Source organism: Bos mutus, chromosome 16 (assembly GCF_027580195.1).
Source record: "Bos mutus isolate GX-2022 chromosome 16, NWIPB_WYAK_1.1, whole genome shotgun sequence".
NCBI lineage: Eukaryota > Metazoa > Chordata > Mammalia > Artiodactyla > Bovidae > Bos > Bos mutus.
This window is the reverse complement of record NC_091632.1, coordinates 42,257,857-42,284,067: the sequence shown is the minus strand read 5'-3', so window position 1 is coordinate 42,284,067 and position 26,211 is coordinate 42,257,857. Positions and strand designations below refer to the sequence as shown.

At 47.8% G+C, this 26,211-nt stretch overlaps 1 protein-coding gene and 1 non-coding gene across 13 annotated transcripts in view; one reads left to right on the top strand and one right to left on the bottom strand.

The window, feature by feature from the left end:
• PIK3CD (phosphatidylinositol-4,5-bisphosphate 3-kinase catalytic subunit delta) overlaps positions 1 to 26,211 on the bottom strand; it is a 61,950-nt gene that overhangs the window by 9,188 nt on the left and 26,551 nt on the right. For all 12 annotated transcript variants that reach the window (XM_070385195.1, XM_070385202.1, XM_070385203.1 and 9 more), the window contains 6 exons: positions 5,565 to 5,737; positions 2,704 to 2,932; positions 2,350 to 2,579; positions 1,752 to 1,931; positions 1,291 to 1,440; positions 739 to 828 (listed from right to left, as the gene is read on the bottom strand). In XM_070385195.1, the coding sequence (XP_070241296.1) occupies positions 739 to 828; positions 1,291 to 1,440; positions 1,752 to 1,931; positions 2,350 to 2,579; positions 2,704 to 2,932; positions 5,565 to 5,705 (1,020 nt within the window). In that variant the 5' untranslated portion in view covers positions 5,706 to 5,737. The remainder of the gene's footprint in view (positions 1 to 738; positions 829 to 1,290; positions 1,441 to 1,751; positions 1,932 to 2,349; positions 2,580 to 2,703; positions 2,933 to 5,564; positions 5,738 to 26,211) is intronic.
• On the top strand, positions 3,609 to 3,715 carry LOC138991317 (U6 spliceosomal RNA). The gene has a single exon (XR_011467339.1). It is a non-coding gene; the product is annotated as a U6 spliceosomal RNA (small nuclear RNA).

Genomic DNA, 26,211 nt, shown 5'->3' with positions numbered 1-26,211 from the left:
GGTTGCTGCTCTGCTTTGGGCCTCCGTTTCCCTATTGGGGCTCAGGAATTCCAGGGGCCCCTCTTGGTCAAGCACCCAAGAATTGCATGAGTCCCTCTAGACAGGGAAGGATTTAATATCCCAGATAACACCCTTCCCTGTGTCCTCCATCTCTGCTCTCACCCCCCCAGTCAGAAAGCTGCCTCCATGCACCCTTCCGTGATTCGTCTACGGGAAACCAGACCTGCCCTGTGTGTGAAGTTACCCCAGCCAGAAAGTGCTCCCCAAAGAGCCCTGGCTTCATTGGGCCTGGGTTTCCCATTCTGCAAATGGGACGAGAAAACCTGCATCTCACAGGCCATCTTGAGGCCAGAGGAGGCGGGCATGTATATGACTCAGAAGTGGGCCTGGCCCCCTGGCTCACTGGAGCAGCTCCTCTTCTGTGTCCATCACCTCCCAAGCTCCACATCCCTGGGCTGGGCCAGGCCCCACCACCTCCACCAAAGTCAATACCCAGAACTCACTGGGCCTGGTTTCTGCGAATCGGCCTCTCTGGCTGGCCGGCCCACCCCCCTCCCCCTTTCCTGTTTTGAAGCCGCTCACAACCACCCCAGGCAGGGATGCTGGGTAATGTGGTCAGGTGGCTTTCGTGTGACCCCCCTCCCTTCTTCCTCTGCCACCCCTTCAGGCCACAGCCACCGTGTTTTTGCAGAAAACACACACTGCCTGTGCCCTTCCCGGCCAGGAGCCTGCCCCTACCTTCATCCGCTCGTCGGCATTCACTTTGCTGCCCTGGATCAGCTCGATGTAGAAAGGCTGCTCCAGGGACCAGAGGGACACAGAGGAGGGCTGGGCAGGGTTGGGGGGAGAAGAGGGAGTTAAGGCAGAGGAATTCAGAGGAGGTCGATGAGGCCTGTGGCCACTGGGGGTGGGGTGAGGGTGTTGCAGGTTTACAGCCAGGTTCGGTACCTGCCCACAGCGCCATCCTTTACCAGAAAACCTGCCGTAGGGACACCCCCATGGCCCCAAGGCCCCCGAGCTTTGCAGGGCACACAGTCCTGCCTACAGGGCAGGAAGCAGGAGGAGCAGGAAGAGAGGGCAGCTGGAGAGCCAGGCCTGGAGGCTGCCCTGGGACGTCCAGACAGGCCCCCAACCCCAGCTCGAAGGCCCAATTCTCAATCCTGAGCAATCAAAAGGCATGAAACTGGGCAGGAGACTGCTGGCCCACAGTGTTGCCCAATAGGCTTCAGGGTTGGACCACGGGTGGGAGGAAGGGCTGGTGGAGAGGGTAAGAGCAGGGTGCTGGCTCACCTTCTTCATGGGGATGGGGGGTGGTTTGGTGCGTGGCTTCTGGACTTGGGGGGCGGGGTTGCTCTGCTCGTCCCGCATGGCGAGGATGGAGGAGGAGTGCACCATGGTCAGGTGCGGGGTCAGCCCACTGTGCAGGCAGCTGCAGATGTACTGAGATGGGGGCACAGGGTGAGCGGCCCCAACTGTTCCCTGGACCACTGACTACCTGGGGACCCCCCCCACGCTGACCACTGCTCATGCCAGGCCTTCTGGGGTGGGGTCTCTCCTAGGCCCTTCCTTTCCCTGCCCACCTCCCTTGTTCATGAGGACAGCAAGTTCAACATGGGGACACCTTCATCGTGACGCCCAAGATCTGGCTTGCCGGGCTCAAGACGGGCTGAGGAGCAGCTCCCCCACCCCTACCCCTGACCCTGGCAAGGGCTGCGGGAACCCAGGAATCCCTCCCAGCACCCAGCCCTCACCTGGAACTGGCAGAGGGGGTAGCTGCCGTACAGGTACTCGTGCTTGCCGTTCACCTGCAGCGTGTAGTCCTCAGGCTGCTCCACCAGCGGCTGCCGGAACACCGTGGCCTTCTTTCGGAGGGCACAGGCCATCAGTGCCAGGGGCACATCCTTGGTGGATACCTGGAAGGTGAAGCTCTCCTAGGAGGAGGAGGGAGGGTCAGCCCTCCAGACCTGCAGGGAGCCCACAGGGCATAGGGGCACACGCGGGGTTGGGGGGCGGTGTGTGTGGCCCATCTGCATGTATTAGGCACACCCTACCCCCTAACTGTGAGCTCTGTGAGGGCAGCCTCTGATGACGGCACGTGGCCAACATCAGGAAATACCTGATGGATACATGAGCAGACTGAGAACCAGAGCTATCTGATCACTCTGCCTCTTGCAACTCGCCTGGTGGGAAGTTTGGCTGACCCCTCCTGTGCAATGGATAACCCACAAATACCACACAATGTTGTTGGAAGGTGGGTGGATCTGGAAGGCTGGTAGGGGACTGGGATTCTCGTAGGGGGACTGGGCAGCCTGCCTGCAGCACACAGGGCAGGCAGGAGCCTCAGCTCACCTCGCTGCCCTCAAACTTGACATTGACCAGGAGGACCCGATTGGGGACGCGCAGGGTGCCTGGCCCCCAGCTCCGCGCCGAGGGCTCCAACTGCAGAGGGAAGCTGTACTGCAGCCAGGCCTCCCAGCCCAGCTGCTGCCTGCGGGCAGCCGCCTCCTCGCAGAACTGGCGCATCTTGCCTCGGAAGTCATTCACCTCCGGGTCTTGCAAGGAGTCAAACTCGTGGAGGCCTGAGAGGCGATGGAGCCAGGTCAGCGTCAGGATCAGGGGCGGGGTTGAGGGGGGGGTCGGGGTGGGGCCCGGGGGGCGGGGGCAGGCCCGGCCGAGGGAGGACCGCCCGGCCCAGCAGGGCACCTTTGCCGATGAGCAGGCTGATCTGCGAGTTGATGAGCTTCTTCACGCGGTCACCCTCGCGGGCCACCAGCCGCAGGACGGGCAGGAAGGGCTGGATGTCGCAGAGCCGCCGCTGCTCGTCCTCCAGCTCCTGCTGCTCCGCCGTCTGGTTGACGCAGGTGAACACGTAGGCCTCAGGGTCACTGAGCATGTGGAAGAGCGGCTCGTACTGGGCTCGGTGCCATAACACCTGGGAAGACAGTGGCCCGTCAGCCCCGCCCCTGAGGTGGGCGGGGCCGTGGGCGGGGCCACAAGAGCCCCGGGCCGGTGGGGCAAAGGCAAGATCCCGGGACCACTACCCTCTCCATGCCTTGATCACTGACCACAGGGTTAGGGTCCACAGGGTCATTAGGAGTCGCTGACCCTGCCCTTCTATGAAGGGGACCAGGTAGGTGCTAACATCTGGAGCTGAGGGCCGGTCCTCCGGTCTCCCCTAGGCTACTCTGAGAGATGGCCATCCAGACACAACCTCCAGGCACCCAGCTAATTGCTGTGGAGCTCATCACCCTGATCTTTCAACGCTGGCCACTAATTCAGAAAAGTTTAACACAATGAGGGGACCCTAAACACCTCTGATGGCTCTGCTCAGTGTGTGGCCTTGGGTGGAGGTGTCCCCAGGGTGCCAAGTTTTAGTGCAAAGGTGCTCACCGCTGAGTCACAGAAAAGATGGAAAAGGAGAGAACGGCCCTATTTTTCTCCCACGGGGGATGGATAATTATGTTCCAACAATGCAAAGGGACAGAACACAGGTGTGAATGGAACCTAAGGATACTTGTACCAAGGGCACAATGCTGTACCAAGATACAGCATTCAGTGGGGAGAAACCCCAAGCTGTAGAACAGTGAATGTCATTCAAACCCATTCCCGTGCTCGCTTCGGCAGCACATATACTAAAATTGGAACGATACAGAGAAGATTAGCATGGCCCCTGCGCAAGGATGACACGCAAATTCGTGAAGCGTTCCATATTTTTTTTTCTCTAAGTATTTGAGTTCAAAACTCCTGTATCTAAAGAAATACGGTTGGGGTCATTAATAAAGAAAATCTTTCTATCTTAAAAAAAAAAAAAACCATTCCCATAAAAACAATAATAAATGTAATTATTACTACTAAAATAATAAATTTTATTATTAAAATAAGTAATAATTTATTATTATCATAAAACAATTAACGAATGTATTACAGTAATTAATAATTACTGTAGACCAGGACTTGGCAAGCTACTGTTTGCCAAGTTATTGGAAGACAGCCATGCCAGTTCACTCACATGCAATCTACGGTTGCTGCCACCCCAGACAGAAGAACTGAGTAATCGAGACAAACACCATATGGCCAGCAAAGCCCAGGATATTTACTATATGGTCCCTGGTATAAATAATAATATTAAGAAATTGAAATTGAATTGGGATATGAGGTGAGACTGCAGGGACTGATATGTTTTATATTTCTGTGGTGTTGGAATTTTAATAACGTGTCTACAGTACTGGAATTTTAATAACATGCATGTATAGATAGCTCTGTAAGCAGAAAAATACGATTCACTTTAAAATGATATTTACATAAGGTTAATAACACAAAAAAGATGTTATAATGTTAACTCAGAAAAAGAATATAAAAATTCATAAAGAGAATAATCACAAAAAAACACTATATAGGAAAGAAAACAGGAAACAGCTAAAGTGTTAACTGTGATTGTCTCATATGGCTGGATCATGGGTAATTCTTTTCCTTCTAACTTTTTCTTATTCTCCTAAATTTCAATGTGTCCATATACTTTTGAAAAGGAAAAAAAGAAATTTAATTTGTATAGAAACACCCAGGGGGACTTCATTGGTGGTCCAGGGGCTAAGACTCCATGCTCCCAATGCAGGGGGTCTAGGTTCAAGCCCTGGTCAGGGAACGAGAGCCTGCATGCCGAAACTAAGATCCAGTATTAAAAAAAAGAAAGAAAGAAACACCCAGGAAGGGAAGATTTTAAAAAATTAAACAAAACTCAAGTATGGTTCACTGCGTCTCTCCCCCCCCCGCCTTTTTTTTTGCTCCCAAGTGTTTTCAAATCTGGGGCTAAGGCCTTGTCCTCTGACATGACCCATGAAGTCCCACCCTTTGCAAGTGGGATAAGCCCTTGGAAAGGTCACAAGACACTATCTGCCAAATACCATCCAGACGTTTTATCCTTTGACTCAGTAATCCACCATGAAAATGATTCAATAAAGCCAAAAACTATTTCCAAAGATGCCGTTGACTATGACGACAGCTCTGAAGACAAAAGACCAGTAAAACTCTTAAGTGGCCGTGGATGAGCTGTGGTTTCAAACACGAGGGCAGAGGCATGGAGAGAATGAAAGGCCCCCCTGGGAACCAGTACCCCGGAGGTTTCACGGGAATCTAGGGAGGGACAACACGGCAACCCACTGTGGTATTCTTGCCTGAGAAATCCCAGGGACAGAGGAGCCTGTTGGCCCACAGTCCATGGGGGTCATTAAGAGTCAGATATGACGGAGCACTCATGCACGCAACATGCAATGATAAGGGCAGGAGCTGAATTTGGAAAGATAAGTAGATTCTAACTGTGGGTTTTAAAGAATTCTTGCACATTATTTTTATCTTTTAATTTTTTTTTTCAGCCACACTTTGAGGCTTTCAGGATCTGAACCCAGGCCCCAGGCAGAGAAAGCTCGGAGTCCTAACCACTGGACCTCAAGGGAATTCCCATGTCTTTTAAAATTCATAGCAGAGGATCTCAAATCTGAGACTGTGAGACTTTTTCTGTCTCTCTGAGTTCCAAGCTCTGAGGACTAGTTTTAAGGTCAAGATCGTACCTTCTTGATAGTGCTGAGGTTGGCATTTCGGGACACAGGGAAGTTCAGATAGACCCCCGTGGGGAGCAAGAAATCAACTGCCACGTTCTGATTCTCCTCCTTGGTCCAGAATTCCATGGGGCAGTCAACCCCGGGGGGCATCCTGCTTTTTCACTTCTCAGATACCAGTCGTCCTGCAAGGGAAGCAAAGCACAGTGAGGCCCTCAGGTGTGCTGGGTGAGTCCTTTAAAAGGACCCTTTGAAAACGCGAAGTCAGGACCTCTGCCAGCAGGAGGCTCAGGATGGAGTCCCAGCCAGGAGGTGGCTTGTGGCTCCTGCTGCCCCAGGTCACTGTCTAGGCTGAGCGTCCAGCCTCTCATCACAGGCGGGTACTGTGTCTGCCTCCCTCACGGCAGTGCCTCCAGTTTAAGACACCAACAGGACTTCCTGGAGTAGGAAATGGAAACCCGCTCCAGTATTCTTGCCTGGAGAATCCCATGAACCGAGGAGCCTGGCAGGCCAACTGAGCATGTCTACAGGACTTCCCTGGTGGCCCAGAGGTTAAGAACTGCCTGCCAGTACAGGGGACATGGGTTCGATCCCTGGTCCAGGAAAACCCCATATGCCACACGGCAGCTGAGCCCGTGTGCCACAACTACTGAGCCCATGCACTCTAGAGCCTGTGCTCTCCAACAAGAGAAGCCACTGTGATGAGAAGCCTGTGCACTGACCCTGCTCTCCGCAACAAACTGAGAAAATCTGTGCGTAGCAATGAAAACCCAGCATAGCCCAAAACAAACAAATAAAAATTATGAAAGGACACCAACAAACCCATGCCAAATCACTTTTCTCAAGAACACACACATGGGAGACCTCACCATGGCCACTAGCCGGCAAACATGGAAAATGGCAGGATCACTGGGCAGACAACCCTGGATTTGAGAAGGACCGAAGACTAAAGTTCTTTGAAATTTTATGACCAGAAACCAAGCAGCTTTGACCATCAAACAAGTTGTTGAAATATCTTGAAGTGAAGTGAAAGTTGCTCAGTTGTGTCTGATTCTTTGCGACCCCATGGAGCATAGCCCACCAGACTCCTCTGTCTATGGAATTCTCCAGGCAAGAATACTGGAGTGGGCTGCCATGGCCTTCTTCAGGGATCTTCCCAATCCAGGGATCAAATCCAGGTCTCCCGCTTTGCAGGCAGATTCTTTACTGTTTGAGCTACTCGGGAAACCATACCAAACTCCCTCTCCAGCAAGTAACAAAATGTTACAGACACAATTAGAGGTCTCTGAGTCTCTACCCTGTTCTGGTTACCACCACCTGGATTCTGGTTGTTTACAGTTTCCATGCATGTTTTTATCCTTTTATTAGACTAAAATGTATCCACAAATGAGTCCTAATATTTTCCATGCTTTCAAAGCATTGTATGATTAGTGAGCCTTCTGCACCTTGCTTTTGCCATCTAGCATTGCAATCTAGATTTATGCATGCTGATACATGTAACTCTAATTCACTCATTTTAACTCGGGTGACTTTTCACTGTGTAAATAAACCACAATTTATTTCCTCCCCCCTTCTTTTGTTAAGGAACTTCCAGGTTTGTGTCTATTTATTTGGTTATTACATATTATGCTACAATGTATATTCTTGCACACATCTCCTTGTGTACAAGTGAGAGTCTTGGTGTTCTCTAAGAAAAATATAAATTTTGAGCTACACGTGTAATGTCAAAGTTACTTTTTTAAAAAAGTAAAAAGACACAAATAAAATTGTTAGTAATCTATTTTATTTAACCCACTATATCCAAACTATGGGGCTTTCCAGGTGGCACCATTGGTGAAGAATCCTCCTGCCAATGTAGGGGACACAAGAGACATGGGTTCCATCCCTGGGTCGGGAAGAGCTCCTGGAGGAGGAAATGGGAACCTGCTCTGGTATTCTTGCTTGGAAAATTCCATGGACAGAGGAGTCTGGCAGGCTATAGTCCATGGGGTTGCAAAGGGTCAGTCACGATTGAGTGACTGATTATGCATGTGTCCAAACTATGGTCATTTCATTCAATGTTATCAGTGTAGAAAAATTACTCAGATAGTTTACCTTTCTTTGGTGTTAAGTGTTTGAAATCTGCAGTGTATTTTACACTCACAGCACAATTTGGACAGTAGGTTTTCATTAGAAATATTTCATCTGTATGTAGATTTCATACAACTTACAGGTTAAAACTCCTTCTGCAATGCGGGAGACCTGGGTTTGATCCCTGGGTTGGGAAGATCTCCTGGAGAAGGGAATAGCTACCCACTCCAGTATTCTGTCCTGGAGAATTCCATGGACTGTATAGTCCATGGGGTTGCAAAGAGTCGGACACAACTGAGCGACTTTCACAGGTTAAAAAAGTAGGCTCATCGACTCAAATTGTTCCAAGTATACTTAAGTTTTTCAATAACTGAATCAAGTATGAATTCTTACATTTAAATGAATTAAATAAAATGTTTAAAAATTCCATTCTTGACTTACACTCTCCACATTTCAAATGTTCAAGAAAGAAACGTGGCTGGTGGCTGCCATATCGTACAGCACAGGTGATGGGTAGATGCCTAAGAATGGAGTCAGATCTTAAGTATAATCTATGACAAGGGGTAACCACATCTTTAACTTTGTAATCTCCATGTCTTAGTTAGCACTTGGCATTGTCCAATTTTCTCATTTCTGCCAAGCTGGTGGGCACAAAATGCTCTCTTGTTTTAATATGCATTTCTCTAATTATCCATAAAATGTTTACCTTCTGCAAATAACAGGCTTATAAACCTTTCCCTTCTTTGTCTGTCACTATTGTTGCTCATTAGAAAAGACCCTGATGCTGGGAAAGATTGAGGGCGAGAGGAGAAGGGGACGACCGAGGATGAGATGGTTAGATAGCATCACTGACTCAATGGACATGAGTTTGAGCAAACTCCAGGAGATAGTGAAGGACAGGGAAGCCTAGAGTGCTGCAGTCCATGGGGTTGGACATGACTTAGCAACTGAACAACAAATTGTTGTTTAGTACCTAAGCTGTATCTGACTCTTTTGTGACCCCATGGACTGTAACCTGCCAGGATCCTCTGTCCAGCGATTTCACAGGCAAGAACAGTGGAGGGGGTAGCCATGTCCTTCTTCAGGGGATCTTCCCGACCCAGGGATGGAACCCGTGTCTCCTGCACTGGCAGGAGGATTCTTTACTGTCTGAACCACCAGGGAAGTCCTGGGGTTGTCTTTTGCTTACTGGTTTGTAGGGTTTCTTTCTATTCTTTAGATTCAGTTCTTTAATTGCTTGAATGAGTTGAGAATATCTTCTAATTTGAGTCATCTTTTCATTTTACTTATGTGACTTTTTAAGGAGCAGAAGTTTTGAATGTTGATGTAGTCAAATCTTGTTCCTTTATGTTTTATAAATTTTATCCTTTAAACAAATACTTCCTTACCCTAAGGTCACATCCGCTGAGATTGAAATGACTTTAAAAATAGCTGGAAGGAAATGCTCAGTTTGAGAGAGATGTTCTGGGGGCTCTGCCCGTGGGGCCCAGGCCTCGCTCTTGGTTAGATGTAGAAGCTGCCCTGAGCAGCAGGACCGAGCATGCGCCACCGTGTCACCACTCCTGGGATCCACTTCCTCTGATTGTAAAACCACATCCTACTCTGGGTTCCTCTTTCTGAGAATGGCCAGGCTAAAGGCACGTTTTTTTTTTTTAATTATTCAAAATGTGGATGATCATCAGAAATTCTGGAAAAATCCATTGACATTGGTTTGGCTGAGCTTCGAAAGTCAGGAGCATTTTTGACCACTTGATCCTGAGGTTGAGATGAGCACCTGGGGCAGGAGCTCCCCAGGACTCTAGCCAGAGAGATGGATGGGGCTCTGGGACATAGACATCCCTCACTTCCCTGCTCTCAGCGCTGTGGGAAGCCTTTGACTACCCCCATCCATGAGGCATGCAGGGAAACCCTTTGATATTAAAAACTAATTTCTGGGCTTCCCTGGTGGCCCAAGGGTTGAGAATCCACCTTGCAGTGCAGGGGATATAGGTTCGATCCCTGGTCCGGGAAGATCCCACATGCCTCGGGGCAACTGAGCCTGTGCGCCACAACCACTGAGCCTGTGCTCTAGAGCCTGGGAGCCACAACAACTGAGGCTATGCACTGCAACTACTGAAGCCTGCATGCCCTAGAGCACACGCTCTGCAACAAGAGAAGCCATCGCAGTGAGAAACCGCAACTAGAGTAGCCCCCATTCTCTGCAACTAGAGAAAGCCCTCGGACAGCAACAAAGACCCAGCACAACCAAATAAATAAATATTTAAAAACAAAACAACCCATTCCTAGAAGAGGAAGACTCGTGATGGTGTGGGCAGGACAGAATCAAATGCCAGACGGGACAGGAGAAAGATGGGGACTCTTTCCCCTTCTGTGGGCCCAGGACCCAGGGTGAAGTTACTAACAAGCCCCATTCTCCGTGAAGCCCAGACCCATCACTCTCGGTATAGATATGGGACTCAGATGCCAGCTAATCCAGAGACTTTAGAACTGCTCCAAGAATTCGCATTGGCACAACCACTTTGGAAAACTGGTTAGCAGTATCTTTTAAAGCTGGACACATATGCCCTGTGTGTGTGTGTGTGTGTATAGTTGCTCTATCGTGTCCACTCTTTGCGACCCCATGGACTGTAGCCCGCCAGGCTCCTCTGTCCATCGCATTTTCCAGGCAAGTATACAGGAGTGGCTTGCCATTTCCTTCTCCAGGGCATCTTCCCGACCCAGAGATCAAACTGGGGTCTCCTGCATTTTTGGCAGATGCTTTACTATCTGAGCTTCTAGAGAAGCCGAAACACGTATGCCCTATGACCCAGCAGTTAATTCCATGTCAAGGTACACGCTCACCAGAAATGCTAGCACATGTGTGCCAGAAGATGCCCAAAAGAGCATAGCACTGCTACTCATAACAGTCCCCAAATGGAAACGTGCCACATGCTTATCAGTAGTAGAATGGAAAATACTACTTCTTTTCCCCATGAAATTCATATAGCGGTTTCTTCTTCCCATGGAATGTGTATAGCAACGAGAGTGGATGATCTATAAATTCATCATATAAGTGAATCTCACAAATGTAGGGCTGAGTGAAAGACGTCAGGTACAAAAGACTGTGTGCTCAAGAGCCCATTTATAAGGAGAACAAGCACCAGCAGAACTAGTCTGCATAGGCAGATGAAGAGATAGGGGTTACGGGGAGTGAGGAGGGCAGTTACCCCAGGGAAAAGGGGCACAGGAGTGCTGGCAATTTTTCATTTTTTTTCCCCCTGGGAGCCAGGGACCTTTCACAAACTCATTCCACTCTCAGTCCAAGTGGCTCAGGTGGGTTGACTTCACTCCTGGGTCCCCAGGTAGCCTGAGACCCAGGCCCAGCTAATCAAAGCCCTGTGTCTTCTCTGGCCTTGGGGACTGGACAGGAAGCAGGAATGGGACGTAGGCCCAACCAATCGTATCTTTCTGGCTACACTGATTCCAAGATGGGCATGTGACTATCAAGTCCATCCAATTGGTTTTGACATCTGGGCTTCTTTGGGGACTTTTTCCTGGGGGAGGAGAAAAGACAGAATATCTACCTAGAGTTGGGCTTCCCAGGTGGCTGAGTGGTAAAAAAAACCTGTCTGCCAATGCAGGAGACCTAAGAGACACGGATTCGGTCCCTGGGTCAGGAAGATGCCCTGGAGGAGGGCATGGCAACCCACTCCTATATTCTTGCCTGGAGAATCCCATGGACAGAGAAGCCTGGCGGGCTACAGTCCATGGGGTCGCAGAGAGTCGTACATGACAGAAGTGACTTAGGACACGCACACACACCCTAGAGCTCCTGGTGACCACCTGCTGCCCTGAGGGCCGGGACCTGAGAAAGAAGCAACGTGGAGGAGAGCAGAACTCTGTATGGAACACGAAGCAGAGTCCTGAGGACAGCCTGTGATTCCCTGGATCCAGCCATGCCTGAAACTACATTTCACCTTGGACTTTTCCATTCTATCTGCCAAACTCCCTTCCCTGCCTTTTTTTGTTGTTGTTAACTTAAGAGTAGTTTGAGGTGGGTTTTCCGTCACTTGTAGCTGTAAGTATCTATTTCCATGACTAAAGTAGCACATTCCTTTTGGGAAGCTTCTAGTGTTTGGAGAGTTCTTTGCTTGGAAACTGGCCCACCTCTATGAGCCAACCCCCGTCCTTTGTGCTGCCACCCAGAGGCACGTGGAACTGTTATCTGCTGGCCCTCCTGAAGGATGGTAGTTCCAGCATGTCTGTTCTCCCCACAACGCAGATTTAGACCCTTTTGCCAAAATTTAGTATTCCAAGAAAACAAGATGGGGCCTGGCAGGCCAATTGTAGAAGAATGTTCTGGGCACCAAACTCCCATTTGTTTGGCCTAAAAGTATATCAGGTTTCCCGCCTCCACTCTCCCAGCCTACCCCACAGAGTGTTCTCTGGTAGCCACATCACCAAGCTTGGGGGCCGCCAACCCTCCAGATATTTCTCACAGTAAGCCAGGGTCTCCCAGCCTATGTATGCACGCAAGCTAAGTCAGCGCTTCAGCCTTGTCCAACTCTTTGTGATCCCATGGACCATAGCCCACCAGACTCCTCTGTCCCTGGGATTCTCCAGGCAAGAAAACTGGAGCAGGTTGCTACGCCCTCCTCCAGGAGATCTTCCCAACCCAGGGATCGAACCTATGTCTATCTGCATTGGCAGGTGGGTTCTTTACCACTAGCACCACCTGGAAGCCCCTCCCAGCCTGTACAGGAACACTAATGTCCTGAATCTGAATGCAGAAACTCACAATTATTCTCATGGAATAATTTGCACTCATGAATGGAATTTCATCTCACAGAAATAATCTGTACTCATGTATTATGAGATTTGACACTTTGTATATATCACTCAGGCTGAGATGTATTCGTTTATTCAACTAGTATTTATTAAGTGCCAGGAATCACGAGAGGTGCTGGGAACACACAGGTGAATGAGACAAAGGGTCCCTCTCCAGAAAGAGCTTACACACCAGTAGGGGAGACACAGTAGACAAGATGGATGTTTCTGCAATGATGGATCAAGGTGGTAAATGGCAGATTGTCAAGTGATGATGCGAAGAAGGACAGCAGGAGGGGCTACCACATGCAGAAGGCTGAGAAAGACCACTGTGAGGGGAGGACATCGGGCAGAGGACCTGGGTGAGCCATCACGTTCAGAGCCGACAGCAGGCGGTCCCTTGCCTCTGGAGCATGTGGGACGGTGGGATGAGATGGGCTGAGGAGGTCAGCGGAGGCCACTCTCATTGAGCCTTCACAGGGAAACACCTGGCTTTCACTCCAGGAGTGATGCACGGTCCTGGAGAGTTTTAGGCCAGGGAGCCACCGGATCTGATTGGCATCTGAAATGATGCTGTTGGCTGTGGCTACGAAGGGCTAGACAGTTGCAAGCAGGCAAGAAGGAGAGTGTAGGGGAGCTCATGCTACAGATGACAGTGGCTTGATCTAGGAAGAGGAGATGGAGCTGGTGAAAGGAAGGGAACCACATACATCTAGGAGCTGGTGGGGGGCAGAGGTCATCAGATGGGGGACAGTGAGGGAAGGAGCAAGGATGACAGGCAGGTTGAGCTTGGGAGACTGGCTGGATAGTGGATATTTACTGAGACAGGAAAGTATACTGGAGAAACAGATTTGGAGGGGATTGAAATAGCAAGAGCTCCATTTCAGACACACTGAATCAGAGTTGTTTACTGAGCACCCCAGTGGAGACATCCAAGGGGCAAAGTCACAGTAAAGCTCAGAGGAGACTTCTTTGGGGTCATAGAGACATCACTTGGGGTCAGTAGGCGGCCATGGAGCCATGGGGACTGGAGGGTGAGTGAGGGCCAGGACCACCCTCCGGGGACCAAAATGGGATGGACCTAAGAAGAACAATGAGCCATCCTTCTCACTCCGAGTTATCCAGAATTTTGAGAGAGGGCTTTTCTATTTATCTGCATCTGATTCATTCATAAAAGATCAAAGAAAACTGGACCAGAAAGAGCTCGCTTCCTTTCACCTTCCCACTTCCGGCCAGCACCATCCACAGAACAGCTATGCGGCAACAGAGCCATCCCGGCTGGGGGTTTGCTGTCCCCATCCTCTTTGCAAGCTGTTCCAAGACATTCCTGGATAGATGCACTTTCTTTGGCCTGAGAATGAAGAACAGTTTCTCAGCCGTGAAGGTCTGAGGGGTCTGACCTGAGTCTTAAGCGGTCAGCAGAGGAATTTCTCCAAAGGTTTCGCTAAAAGGACATCCGCCAGCCCCATCCTTCCTTGTACTTCAGGAATGTTTCAGGGGGCCCTAAGTTATTTCTAAATGTGTCACTCGCTCAGTCATGTCCGACTCTTTGCAACCCCATGGACTGTAGCCTGCCAGGCTCCTCTGTCCATGGAATTCTTTGGGCAAGAATACTTGTGTGGGTAGCCATTCCCTTCTCCAGGGGATCTTCCTGACCCAGGGATCGAACCTGGGTCTCTCACACTGCAAGCAGATTCTTTACCATCTGAGCCACTAGGGGAGTAAGTTATTTCTAAGAGAAAAGGGCAATTAAGGGATGTAGGATCCCAGAGCCACAAACGGGATGGGGAGTGAGCCTGTAGCCCATACGGGTAGCCCATACGGCCCCTGGGCTGCCAGACCAGCTGCTTGTCCCTAACTCGGGACAACTGAAGGATCCCTTCGTTCCTGCTGAAACTCCACTGTGTGTTGCGGGGGCGGGGTTGGGGGGCTCAGAGCATCTCCTGAGTTGGCTAGACTTCTGCCTTGTCCCAGTGGCCATCCCAGATGTAGCCGACATGCTCACCAGGAACTGCTGCTCAGCCTTTGTCAATGTAAAAACTGTCATTTTTGTGTTACAGTCACATGTCCTGGGAAACAGCTTCCCAAGGGAACACATGAGTCACTCTCAGCAGGCTCTGCGCAGGGGATAGGCAGCGGGAGAAGGGAAGTTGTGTCCTGCTTGTTGGAGTGATAAACAGCCTTCTCCCAAAGGGATGCCCTGTGCCTTCGGATATTACTCTAAAGCAAGAGTCTAGCGGTCCCCCTGCACCACTCCTATGAACCTGCATAAAGAGAGACATTCATGTCCTTAACCTGAGGACAAAACCTCTGCCCAATGTCTGGATTTCAGAGACTAACATTACAACCCAATTAGCCCAAGGGAAGGAGCCTCAGTCACAGAAAGTTGTAGAAGGTGGTTATGCCCACAGTCAAGGATCTACAGTAAAGTGGAAGCAGTGAGATTTTATTTTCTTGGGCTCCAAAATCACTGCAGATGGTGACTGCAGCCATGAAATTAAAAGACATTTGCTCCTTGGAAGGAAAGCAACAACAAACCTAGAAAGCATATTAAAAAGCAGACGCATCACTTTGTTGACAAAGGTCTGTACAGTCAAGACTGTGGTATCCAGTAGTCATGTACGGATGTGAGAGTTGGACCATAAAGAAGGCTGAATGCTGAAGAACTGATGCTTTCGAACTGTGGTGTTGGAGAAGACTCTTGAGAGTCCCTTGGACTGCAAGGCGATCCAACCAGTCCATCCTAAAGGACATCAACCCTGATTAATCACTGAAAGGACTGATACTGAAGCTGAAGCTCCAATACTTTGGCTGCCTGATGCGAAGAACTGACTCATTGGAAAAGACTTTGATGCTGGGAAAGACTGAAGGCAAAAGGAGAAGTGGGTAACAGGATGAGATGGTTAGATAGCATCACTGACTCAATGGACATGAATTTGAGCAAACTCTGGGAGATAGTGAAGGACAGAGGAGCCTGGCGTGCTGCAGTCCATGGGTCACAAAGAGTAGGATACAACTTAGCAACTGAACAAAATAAGTATCTGCCATCCACCCAAGGTGGGAGAGGAGGGGAGCCAGCAGCCACGTGACAAGGGGCTGGGGACCTCAGGGCTGGCCTTCCATATCACACTGAACAAGCAGGGTCCACATTGGGCCCCTTGACCTGGGTTTATTTTCAGGACTTCTCAGCCTCAAAAAGTCCTGTTGCTCCAGGCAGCCTCCCACGGAGAAAGAAATGAACACTTTTCCTGTTGCCCACCTTAGATGGAAAGTGCCAGCAAATGAGTACACGAGAGGCGGAGTGGAAGATGCTTGATGCTTTTACTCACCTCCTGGTGAACCTTCTGTATGTTTACTCCAAATGAGTTTCCAGGAACCACCACCCTGCTCTGGCTGCTAAGAGATCCTCCAACCACCACATCCCCCCAGAGACCCTCAGGAAAAAGAAGGTGGGGCCCTCCTCAACCCAGAAGGCTGCAGATCCCAAGTCCTTATTCATTCCTTCACTAGCCTGTTCATTCACTCAAAAATGTTTATTTGAGCACCTTCCATGCGCCCATCAGGGAGTGGGACAGGCACCACTCCTGCTCTCATGGAATTTTTAGTCTAACAGGAAAAATCAAAAAATGAAAAGAAACATTTGAATAATCACGATGATTTCAGATAGTATAGGCTTGGAAAGTGATAAAACAGGGGTTTGCTGGGAGGGTCTCCTTTGGATGACAGGTCAGGGAAGGGTCCTCAGGTGAGATTATATTGCAGGTGAGGCCCAAATGATGAGAAGGATCCAGCAAAGCTCTATGAAATAGGGTTCCAGGCAGGTGGAAGGGGAAGTGCAGAGGCCCTGAGGCAGGAGACCAGGAAACGAAAGTCACGCATGAAGGGCAGTCTGGGCAAGATGATGAGGTGAGAAGTCAGGTGAGGAGTCAGGCTTTGACACCACTGCGGTGGGAAGTTAGGGGATTTTAGGCGGGGAATGGAGAAGGCCTGATTTTATGCTTAACAGAGAAGACTGCTTCAGCTGCTGTGAGCAAAATGGAAGGATGGGAAGCAAGGATGGAGGTGGGAAAGCAATGGGGCTAGGGACCCGGGTCAGAGCTGGCAGGGCAGACGAATGAGGGAGGGTGTTGGGCCCTGCAGGCCACAAAGCGCCCCGAACCTCTGTTCGTAAGGAGCTGGCAGGCAGGCAGTCCAGCAGCCCAGCCTTGAGGCCTGCATCTTCCTCTTTCTTGAAAAGAATGAGGCCACAGGCCAGAGGAAACTGCATGGCCCAGGGCCCTCATCAAGCACACTTTTAGGATAGATGTGCTATTCTTCCAGACTATAGATGCTTTCTTTCTTTTGGTCCAGGCAAGTTGGACATCCCAAACACCATCCCATGATGAGGAAGGATGGGTTTGTCTGGAGGGCTGTCTAACTCCCCAGCTTCTGCCATGAGAAAAAAAGGGGTCAGAGGAGTGAAGGATGGGACAAAATAACAAAGTAATGGCACATTGTGCAGAAGGCATTTCGATGTCCCCCTGGAAGGTAAGCTGAAGACATGCACTGCCTTACTCCCTGGTCTCCTCGTCTACCCACTTCTGCCTCCTTCACTTAAAAAAAAAATACATTTTATTTAATTCTTTATTTTCGGCTGTGCTGGGTCTTAGCTGTGGCACCTGCAATCTTCGCTGTGGCAAGCAGGCTCTTCACTGTGGTGCACAGGCTCAGTAGCTGTGGCTCAGGCTTAGCTGTCCCACAACAGGTGGGATCTTAGTTCCTTAGTTCCACGACCAGGGATCGAACCCTCATGCCCTGCATTTGAAGGCAGATTCTTAACCACTGGACCACCATGGAAGTCCTCTTTCTCACTTTTTTTTTTCCATTCTCTCCCATTTTAAATGTATCTCCTTTGAGTCCATATTATTCAAAAGGGCAGTAACTTCTAATTTGAATATTTTAAAAAGGAAAAATACTCTCAGTGGGGGGTGTGGGAACTAAGACAGACATCAGAGAAGGAGAGGAGTAGGGCTTTGGAAGTTCTGTTCTATGCGGAAAGAGAAGACAGACTTCTGACTTCTCCTGCTGCCATCAGAAAAAACAAGCCAACTGTCCTGCAGAAAATTCTATCTCAACATCTCCTAGGATGCTCAGTTCATGGTGCACCTAGGGGGCTCAGCACTATATAGAGAAATCAAAGAGAAAGATCCAAGTTCTCATATTTGGTCAATTTGGGGAACTGTCCTAGGGAGAAATTCAAAAGCAAAAAAGAAAAAGCTATATACACAAAGGGCTTCCCTGGTGGTTCAGCTGGTAAAGAATCTGCCTGCAATGCAGAAGACTCCGGTTCAGTTCCTAGGTTGGGAAGATCCCCAGGAGAAGAGAATGGCTACCGACTCTAGTACTCTTTGTCTTCCCTGGTGGCTCAGACCAGGGAAGTATATCCCTGGTCTGAAGTATATCCCAGTAAAGAATATCCCTGCAATGTGGGAGACCTGGGTTAGGTCCCTGGGTCGGGAAGGTTCCCTGCAGAAGGGAATGGCAACCCACTCCACTATTCTTGCCTGGAGAATTCCATGGACAGAGGAGTCTGGTGGGCTACAGTCCATGGGGTTGCAAAGAGTTGGACACGACTGAGCAACTTTCACTTCACCTATATGCACAAAGATATTCATTGTGGTATTATCTGTGAAAGTTATAAATCAAAAACAATAACGAGAAACTTCCCTGGTGGTCCAGTGTTTGAGACGCTAAGCTTCCAATGAGGGGGGCCCAAGTGCGATCTCTGGTCAGGAAACTAAACCCCACAGGGCACAACTAAAGTATCCTGCATGCTGCAACAAGGATCCTGAGTTGCAGCACAGCCAAACAAATACACATCTAAAATAATAATCATGAAGAAATGGCTAAATAAATTATCATATATACAACAAGAGTGAATACAGCCACTAGAACAACACCCGTGCATACTACATGACGCCGCAAATAGACCCCACATTAAACGAAACCAATACGGCACATATAGCTATCATGGCAACATGTTTGTGGACAAAACATTTCAGCAAGCATAGAGAAAGTGAAAACAGCTGTATTATCAGTGGAAGTGGCTATCATAATAATGACTTTAAAATTTTCATACCTGTGAAAGTTATGAAAGCACAGGATTTTAACAATTAATTAAAACTAAAATGCTCACAGCGAAAAATTAGCAGTCCCTTGACCTCTACATTCGAACATACCATCCCCAATATCAGTTGTTTCTCTGGGTACTCATCTCTGCATTTCTAAATAATAGGTTTAGATTGATATTTCTTGATCTTCAACTTTTAACTTCTTTTCTTAATATTTACTTATTTGTTGCTGCTTCTGGGCTTTCGCCAGTTGAGGCGAGCAGCGGCTGCCGTCTAGCTGGGGTGCACAAGTTCTCACTGCAGTGGCTTCTCGCCGCTGAGCATGGGCTTTGGAGCACACAGGCTCAGTATCTGCGGTGCATGGACTTAGTTGCCTTGCAGCATGTGGAATCTTCCCCGACTATGGATTGAACCTGTGTCCCCTGCATTGAAGGGGAGATTCTTAACCACTGGACCACCAGGGAAGTCCCAACTTTTAACTTATTTTAGAAGATAAGTTTGTGCTTTCCTGCAGCTACACACACGCACGATCCTCTCTCCCATCTTCTAGATATACCAATGTGATCATTTTTTGTTCATCTAACTTTAGTGTTTCCATTATTATAACAATGTAAACATTGTTCAAAGCTAAGCCACATACTATACTATGATTTCCTTTCTTTAAAAAAAAAAAATTATTTATTTGGCTGCTTCAGGTCTTAGTTGCAACATGCAGGATCTTCTTGCAATGCACAGGCTTGGGAGCACGTGGGCTCAGGAGCTCCGAGGCATGTGGGATCTTAGTTCTCCGACCAGAGATTGAACCTATGTCCCCTGCATTGCAAAGCAGAGTCTTAACCTCTGGACCACCAGGGAAGTCTCATGATATCCTTTCTTGTTCCAACTTTTTGTTACTCCTATAGTTGATTGTTGCCTGGTTATTAATTTTCTTTGATTTCTATGTATGAATGTGTAACTATTCCCTAAATTCTCTAACAGAACTATAAAACCCTCATACTATAGCAAATATATCAAATAATCCATCAACTCCATTTTTTTCTTATAGATATTCCTCCTGGGCCCTCAGCCATCTTGCTCTAAATTGGGCTGGTTGCTCTCTAGACCAGACGCACAACTGGGACTTGTCTTCACTATTATTATGGGAATTCCCTTCACCTTCTCTCCACCAATCACAGCTCTTGATTGCAAATAAAGAAGTGGACTCTCAATGATTAAGCAGGGAAGGAGATGATGGGTTATCTGACATATTTGCTGCATTGTGAGAAGTTTAATAATTCTATTGGAGAGTTTGAGAAAGAATTAGTGATTACTCCAAGCCAGGCTTCAGCAATACATGAACCGTGAACTTCCAGATGTTCAAGCTGGTTTTAGAAAAGGCAGAGGAACCAGAGATCAAATTGCCAACATCCACTGAATCACCAAAAAAGCAAGAGAGTTCTAGAAAAACATCTACTTCTGTTTTATTGACTATGTCAAAGCCTTTGACTGTGTGGATCAAAATAAATTGTAGAAAATTCTGAAAGACATGGGAATACCAGACCACCTGACCTGCCTCTTGAGAAATCTGTATGCAGGTTAGGAAGCAATAGTTAGAACTGGACATGGAACAACAGACTGGTTCCAAATAGGAAAAGGAGTACGTCAAGCCTGTATATTGTCACCCTGCTTATTTAACTTCTATGCAGAGTACATTATGAGAAACACTGGGCTGGAAGAAGCACAAGCTGGAATCAAGATTGCTGGGAGAAATCTCAATAACCTCAGATATGCAGGTGACACCACCCTTATGGCAGAAAGTGAAGAAGAACTAAAGAGCCTCTTGATGAAAGTGAAAGAGGAGAGTGAAAAAGCTGGCTTAAAGTTCAACATTCAGAAAACTAAGACCATGGCATCTGGTCCCATCACTTCATGGCAGATAGATGGGGCAACAGTGGAAACAGTGTCAGACTTTATATTTTGGGGCTCTAAAATCACTGCAGATGGAGACTGCAGCCATGAAATTAAAAGACGCTTACTCTTTGAAAGGAAAGTTATGACCAACCTAGATAGCATATTAAAAAGCAGAGACATTACTTTGCCAACAAAGGTCCATCTAGTCAAAGCTATGGTTTTTCCAATAGTCATGTATGGATGTGAGAGTTGGACTATGAAGAAGGCTGAGCACCAAAGAATTGATGCTTTTGAACTGTGGTGTTGGAGAAGACTCTTGAGAGTCCCTTGGACTTCAAGGAGATCCAACCAGTCCATCCTAAAGGAGATCAGTCCTGAGTGTTCATTGGAAGGACTGATGTTAAAGCTGAAACTCCAGTATTTTGGCCACCTGATGCGAAGAGCTGACTCATTTGAAAAGACCCTGATGCTGGGAAAGATTGAGGGCAGGAGGAGAAGGGGACGACAGAGGTTGAGATGGTTGTGGCATCACTGACTCAATGGACACGAGCTTGGGTAAACTCCAGGAGTTGGTGATGGAGAAGGAGGTCTGGTGTGCTGCAGTCCATAGGGTCACAAAGAGTCAGACATGACTGAGCGACTGAACTGAACTAAACATTGAAAACTGAGGGCTTCCAGGATGGCTCAGATGGCAAAGAATCTGCCTGTGATGCAGGAGACCCAGGTTCAATCCCTGGGTCAGGAAGAAACCCAGAAGAAGGGAATGGCTATCCGCTCCAGTATTCTTGCCTGGAAAATTTCATGGACAGAGGAGCCTGGCGGGTTACAGTCCATGGGGCCCCAAAGAGTCAGACATGACTGAGTGACTAACACGTTTGCTTTCATGTTGGAAAAAAAAGAAAATAAAAATATGAGGCAACTATCAACTCCAGGGAAAACAAAAAGTTGAACAAGAAAAGAAATATAATTTCAGTACACTATGTGCAGAATCATTTCTGATGGCAAAACTGCTGGTATTGCCACTGAGTACTGGGTGCTGCGCTTCCCAGGTGGCACAGTGGTAAGGAATGTGCTTGCCGGTGAAGGAGATGCAGGAGACCCAGGTTCAATCCCTGGGTCAGGAAGATCCCCTGGAGGAGGAAATGGCAACCCACTCCAGTATTCTTGCCTGGAAAATTCCATGGACAGAGGAGCCTGGTGAGCTGCAGTCCATGGGGTTGCAAAGAACTGGACACAACTGAGTAACTGAGAATACACTGGGAGCTACTTTGTACCCCTGCCACTTATGTGCCAAGAACTCAAACTTGCAGCCCATCCCTGCTGTCATCACCATAACCATGGATAAAACACACACTTCATCCCTGTCTTCTCTGTCAAAATGTAACATAGATACATCTCATTAATGGTGCCCACATCACAGGTCCAGTCTTGGAAGTGAGTACTTTTCAGTTCCCATGGTGGGGTAGGTTTTTTTTCTCCCCACTGTCAAGACTCAAAGATAACAACTGAAATTCAGAAGGTCATTCGGCGGCTGAGCCAAAGGAGAAACAAGACAACTGCACACTACACCACTTGTTCCTCTTTGTTGATTTCCTCTCTCATTTTAGTGGAGCACATCCTCCAGTAGCTTCCTTGAAAAGGAATACAAAGGGTATGTGTGTGTAAAGTGTTTGAAAATTCACATGTCTGAAAAATGTCTTCATTCTATTATTTTGCTTGAATGGTGATCACAGAATTCTGGATTGAGAGTTAATTTCCCCTGGAAACTTGAAAGAATTACTCCATGTAGCTTCTGATGTTGCTCCCCCCACCTTTTCTGGTGTTACTTTTGTGAAGTCCAATGACATTCTGTTCTCTGATCTTCTGTTTGTGGCTCTTTTTCCCTGTGCTGGCTTTTAGTAACTTCTTTCTATCTCTGGAGTTTTGAAAGTTCATGATGCTGTCCCTTAGAACATCTTTTACTTTGATGTAGTGTATCTAATTATCATTGTGCTCAGTGCTACAGAGACTCAATGCAGAAACTCTTTCACTTCCAGATTTTTTTTCCTGGTGTTTATTTAATAACATTTTCTTCTCCATTTCTTCCCCTTGAGCTTCTATGAGATGGATACTGGGCCTCCTAAACTTACTCTCATTTTCTTCTCTTTTCTTTCTTCTTTCCCATCTCTCAAGCCTTTTTGTCCTACTTGCCAGAATTTCCTTGTTCAATCATTCAACTCTATTCTACTGAAATTTCCACTCCTAGTTTTGATATCCAAGAGCTTATTATTATTTTATGAATATACCTTTTTATTTTTTAATATTTATTTCTTTACTTTGGCTGTATCAGGTCTTAGTTGCAGCATGTGGGATCTTTCATTGTGGCACATAGACTCTCTTAGCTGTGGCATGCGGGCTTAGTTGCTCCTCTGCATGTGGGATCTTAGTTCCCTGACCAGGGATCAAACCCACATCTCCTGCGTTGCAAGGCAGATTTCTTTTTTCAAATTTAATAAACTATCTATTGGCTGCACTGCGTCTTTGTTGCTTTGCATGGGCTTTCTCTAGTTGTGGGGAGCAGGGACTACTCTGTTACGGTGCATGGGCCTCTCACTGTGTCTTTGTTGCTTTGCATGGGCTTTCTCTAGTTGTGGGGAGCAGGGACCACTCTGTTACGGTGCATGGGCCTCTCACTGCAGTGGCTTCTCCTGTTATGGAGCACAGGCTCTAGGCACGCGGGCTTCAGTGGCTGCAGCACTCTGGCTTAGTACTTATGGTGCACAGGCTTAGCTGCTCCATGGCCCATGGCATCTTCCTGGACCAGGGATTGAGTCCATGTCCCCTGCACTGACAGGTGGATTCTTAACCACTGTATCACCAGGGAAGTCCCCTAAATATGCCTTTTTAACAACAACCATGTTTATGACTTCAAAATCTCTTTTTCCTGTCAGTTTGGGTCTCTGTCTTTGATGCTAGAGGGCTCATTCAACATGCGATGTACCAGATCTGCCCATTCAAATTTAAGAGTGAGGTACTGAAAGCTGATTGTACAGGCCTAGCTGCTTGGTTAGTATTGGTGTGAAGTGATAAAGGAGCGTTTTTTCATGTGAGGTCCATTTCCTCAGAGAGAAGTTCTTCAAAACCCTACCTGGAGGATGGGTAGAAGCCAGACAGCCACACTGTGGGAGTAGCGGGAGAGGGTCTCTCTGTTCAGCACACAAACTTTCACTGAATTCTCCTGCTCTCAGTACAGAGCCTCCCTCACCCTCGGCTGCCCTGGTTCAACACTGCCTGTAGGAAAGCAGCTGGTGGGGGAGGACGCTGCCGGCAGCCTGAGAGAGGGGTCTGTGGCTCTAACACAAACTTTCAACTAATATTCCTGCTTCCACCTGCCCCCCACACCCCATCATCAGGAACACTCTGTACCCCTCATTCTTTAGCCTTTAGTGGGTCCTGTGTACATGTCAGCTCCCCTTCCTCGCAGCTGGGATATTCAACCTTCTAAGCTTTGCTTCTCTCTCACTCCTCTGCTCCCCATCTTTCAAAAGTTTTGCTCACATCCCTCCTTCTCTATCACCTACTTTTCTGTTTTTCTTAAGGATTTATACCTTTACTCTCATTTTTGCATTCAGTTCTTTTTGTGGAGGTTCATGATCATATCTAACAGTAAATCAAAATCAAGCTTCCAAAGATACACGCAAAGAAGTCTCTCCAGGGGTGGGGTGGGGGGAGGATACTCCAATAAGGAAACATGGTTCTTTCAGGTTGGGGTAGAATTATAGCCAAGAGATGCTTGCAATTTCTTTCTGTTTTGTACACTTTCAACAGTAAATAGGTATCCTTTATGAATCAAAAAGTCGGAGGGTTAAAAATCATTATTAAAAGTCATTTTCTGAAATACAGATCAAGATAGTGTAAACAGGTGTGTAGAAGAAACTCCAACTCCTCAACACAGTCTACACAACCCATGGTTTTTGCCTCTGTGCCAGGGAGTCCTGTGGCTCCACAGAAACACCCTGAGCTTTTCAGAGGGTGGCAAGTGTGGCACAGGGCACTGAGTGGAAGGGGTTCTGGGCCAGTCTCCAGTTGTCCCACAGTGGCACTCTTTCATTCTGCTTTATAGGTAAAAATTCTGCTTAATAATTTGATCTTTTTAGAGAGAGCCACACTAATAAAGATGCTTGGAAATTCCCGATGAAGATCTAGAAATGAAGTGAGGGTGGGGGGGAAAGCCCCCAAGGATGACATCATGCTATTACCCTGTGCCCTACCTGAACCATCAGAAATGACAGTGGCTGCTTGAACATCCGTATAAGGAGCTTGGTGCTTATAGTGTACAAATTTGGTGTACAAGAATACACAAGTACACACACAGCTGGCAAATGGGACCAACCTGCGAGCTTGTTAACCACACACAGCCACTCTCAGACACCAAAGGCAGGTGCTCAGCCAAGGTTTGGCCAGTGTCAGTCTTTGGCTTCAGTTTCTTCATTCGCACAATGAAAGGACTAACGTCCCGGAAGTTCCAAGGAGCATCCTCTTATTGTACAGTGACTGCAGACTCCCTAGAGAAACAGAATGTCCCCACCTAAGGACTCCTTGAGAAGCGGTATCAAGTTATGAAAATTCAATCCATTTCCTCCGGAAGAAGGTTTTAATTCTTCTCTGGCCAAATAGGCCTGCCTGGCTCTACCATGAACAAGCAAGTCAAATACCAAATGCTGCAGCCTAAAAATGAGCTCTAGGGCTCCTCAGAGCAAAGCCATCCCTTTCTTCCTGGTCAGCAGCAGACCTTTGCTGGGAAACTGGCAAGGATCTAAGTTCACATCCCCCTTTGTTGGCTCTGAGCACAAATTTGGGTCACTCTCTTCCTGTTAGCATTCTAGTCCTACAGAGAAGCTCTCCTTTGGCTAGATAGTCAGGGAGGGTGGATTCCATTCAAATTCTTAACCTATCTACAAAATAACATCTCTTCTTCCCTCACACACTTGTTTCCTTTGCCTGATCTACCTTTCTGGAATGGTCCAAAAAACCAGCAGCAAAGGTCCCTCTGCCTGGCAGGTTAAAGATGCTTTGGAATCAATGAGCATCAATGCACTCTTGCCTGACTCTGAGCTCCTTATCTGTCTGGAAAAAGAAAGAGAGCAAGAAAGACAGAAAGAAAGAGAGGAAGGAAGGAAGAAAGAAAGAGAGAGGGGAGAGAAAGAAGGAAGGAAGGAAGGAAAGTAGAGAAAGAAAAAAGGTAAGAAATCTTTAAAAAGAGAAAGTCTCAGAAACCTTCGGCACATTCCCTTAGAGGACTTCGGCTCAAAAGCAACTCTTTCACCAAGGTTCCCTTTTTGCAAACCAGTCACATTGTGCTTGACGGGCCTTTTTCACCATCTGTGTCAATGCCACCCCCAGCTCTCTTTGGTGGTACTGAAGCAAACCACAGGAACATTTCCAGTGACCGAAGCAGGAATTTATATACATACAGATGACTCAGATCATTTCTAGAGTTGTTTGTTGGTTTTGTTTGGTATTTGAAAGCAAAGTAAGTGATCTGAGTCAAGCCTGGGTTCGAGTTCCATTCAATGGCTGCAAAAAACATGTCTGTGAACTTGAGGTCTCTATTCAACACCCAGATCACATCATAAAGGAGGATTTATCCTTGCTTTGTGGAGATGAAAGGGAATGGTGTGTGGGGAGGGGTTCGCCCACTCACTGCATCTGTGGTACTTCTTTACCCACTGTGGGTGGCTCCTGGAAATAATCTGACCCCAGAGAGCAAAAGATACCTGAGTTCCGAAAGCCCATGCAGCTGG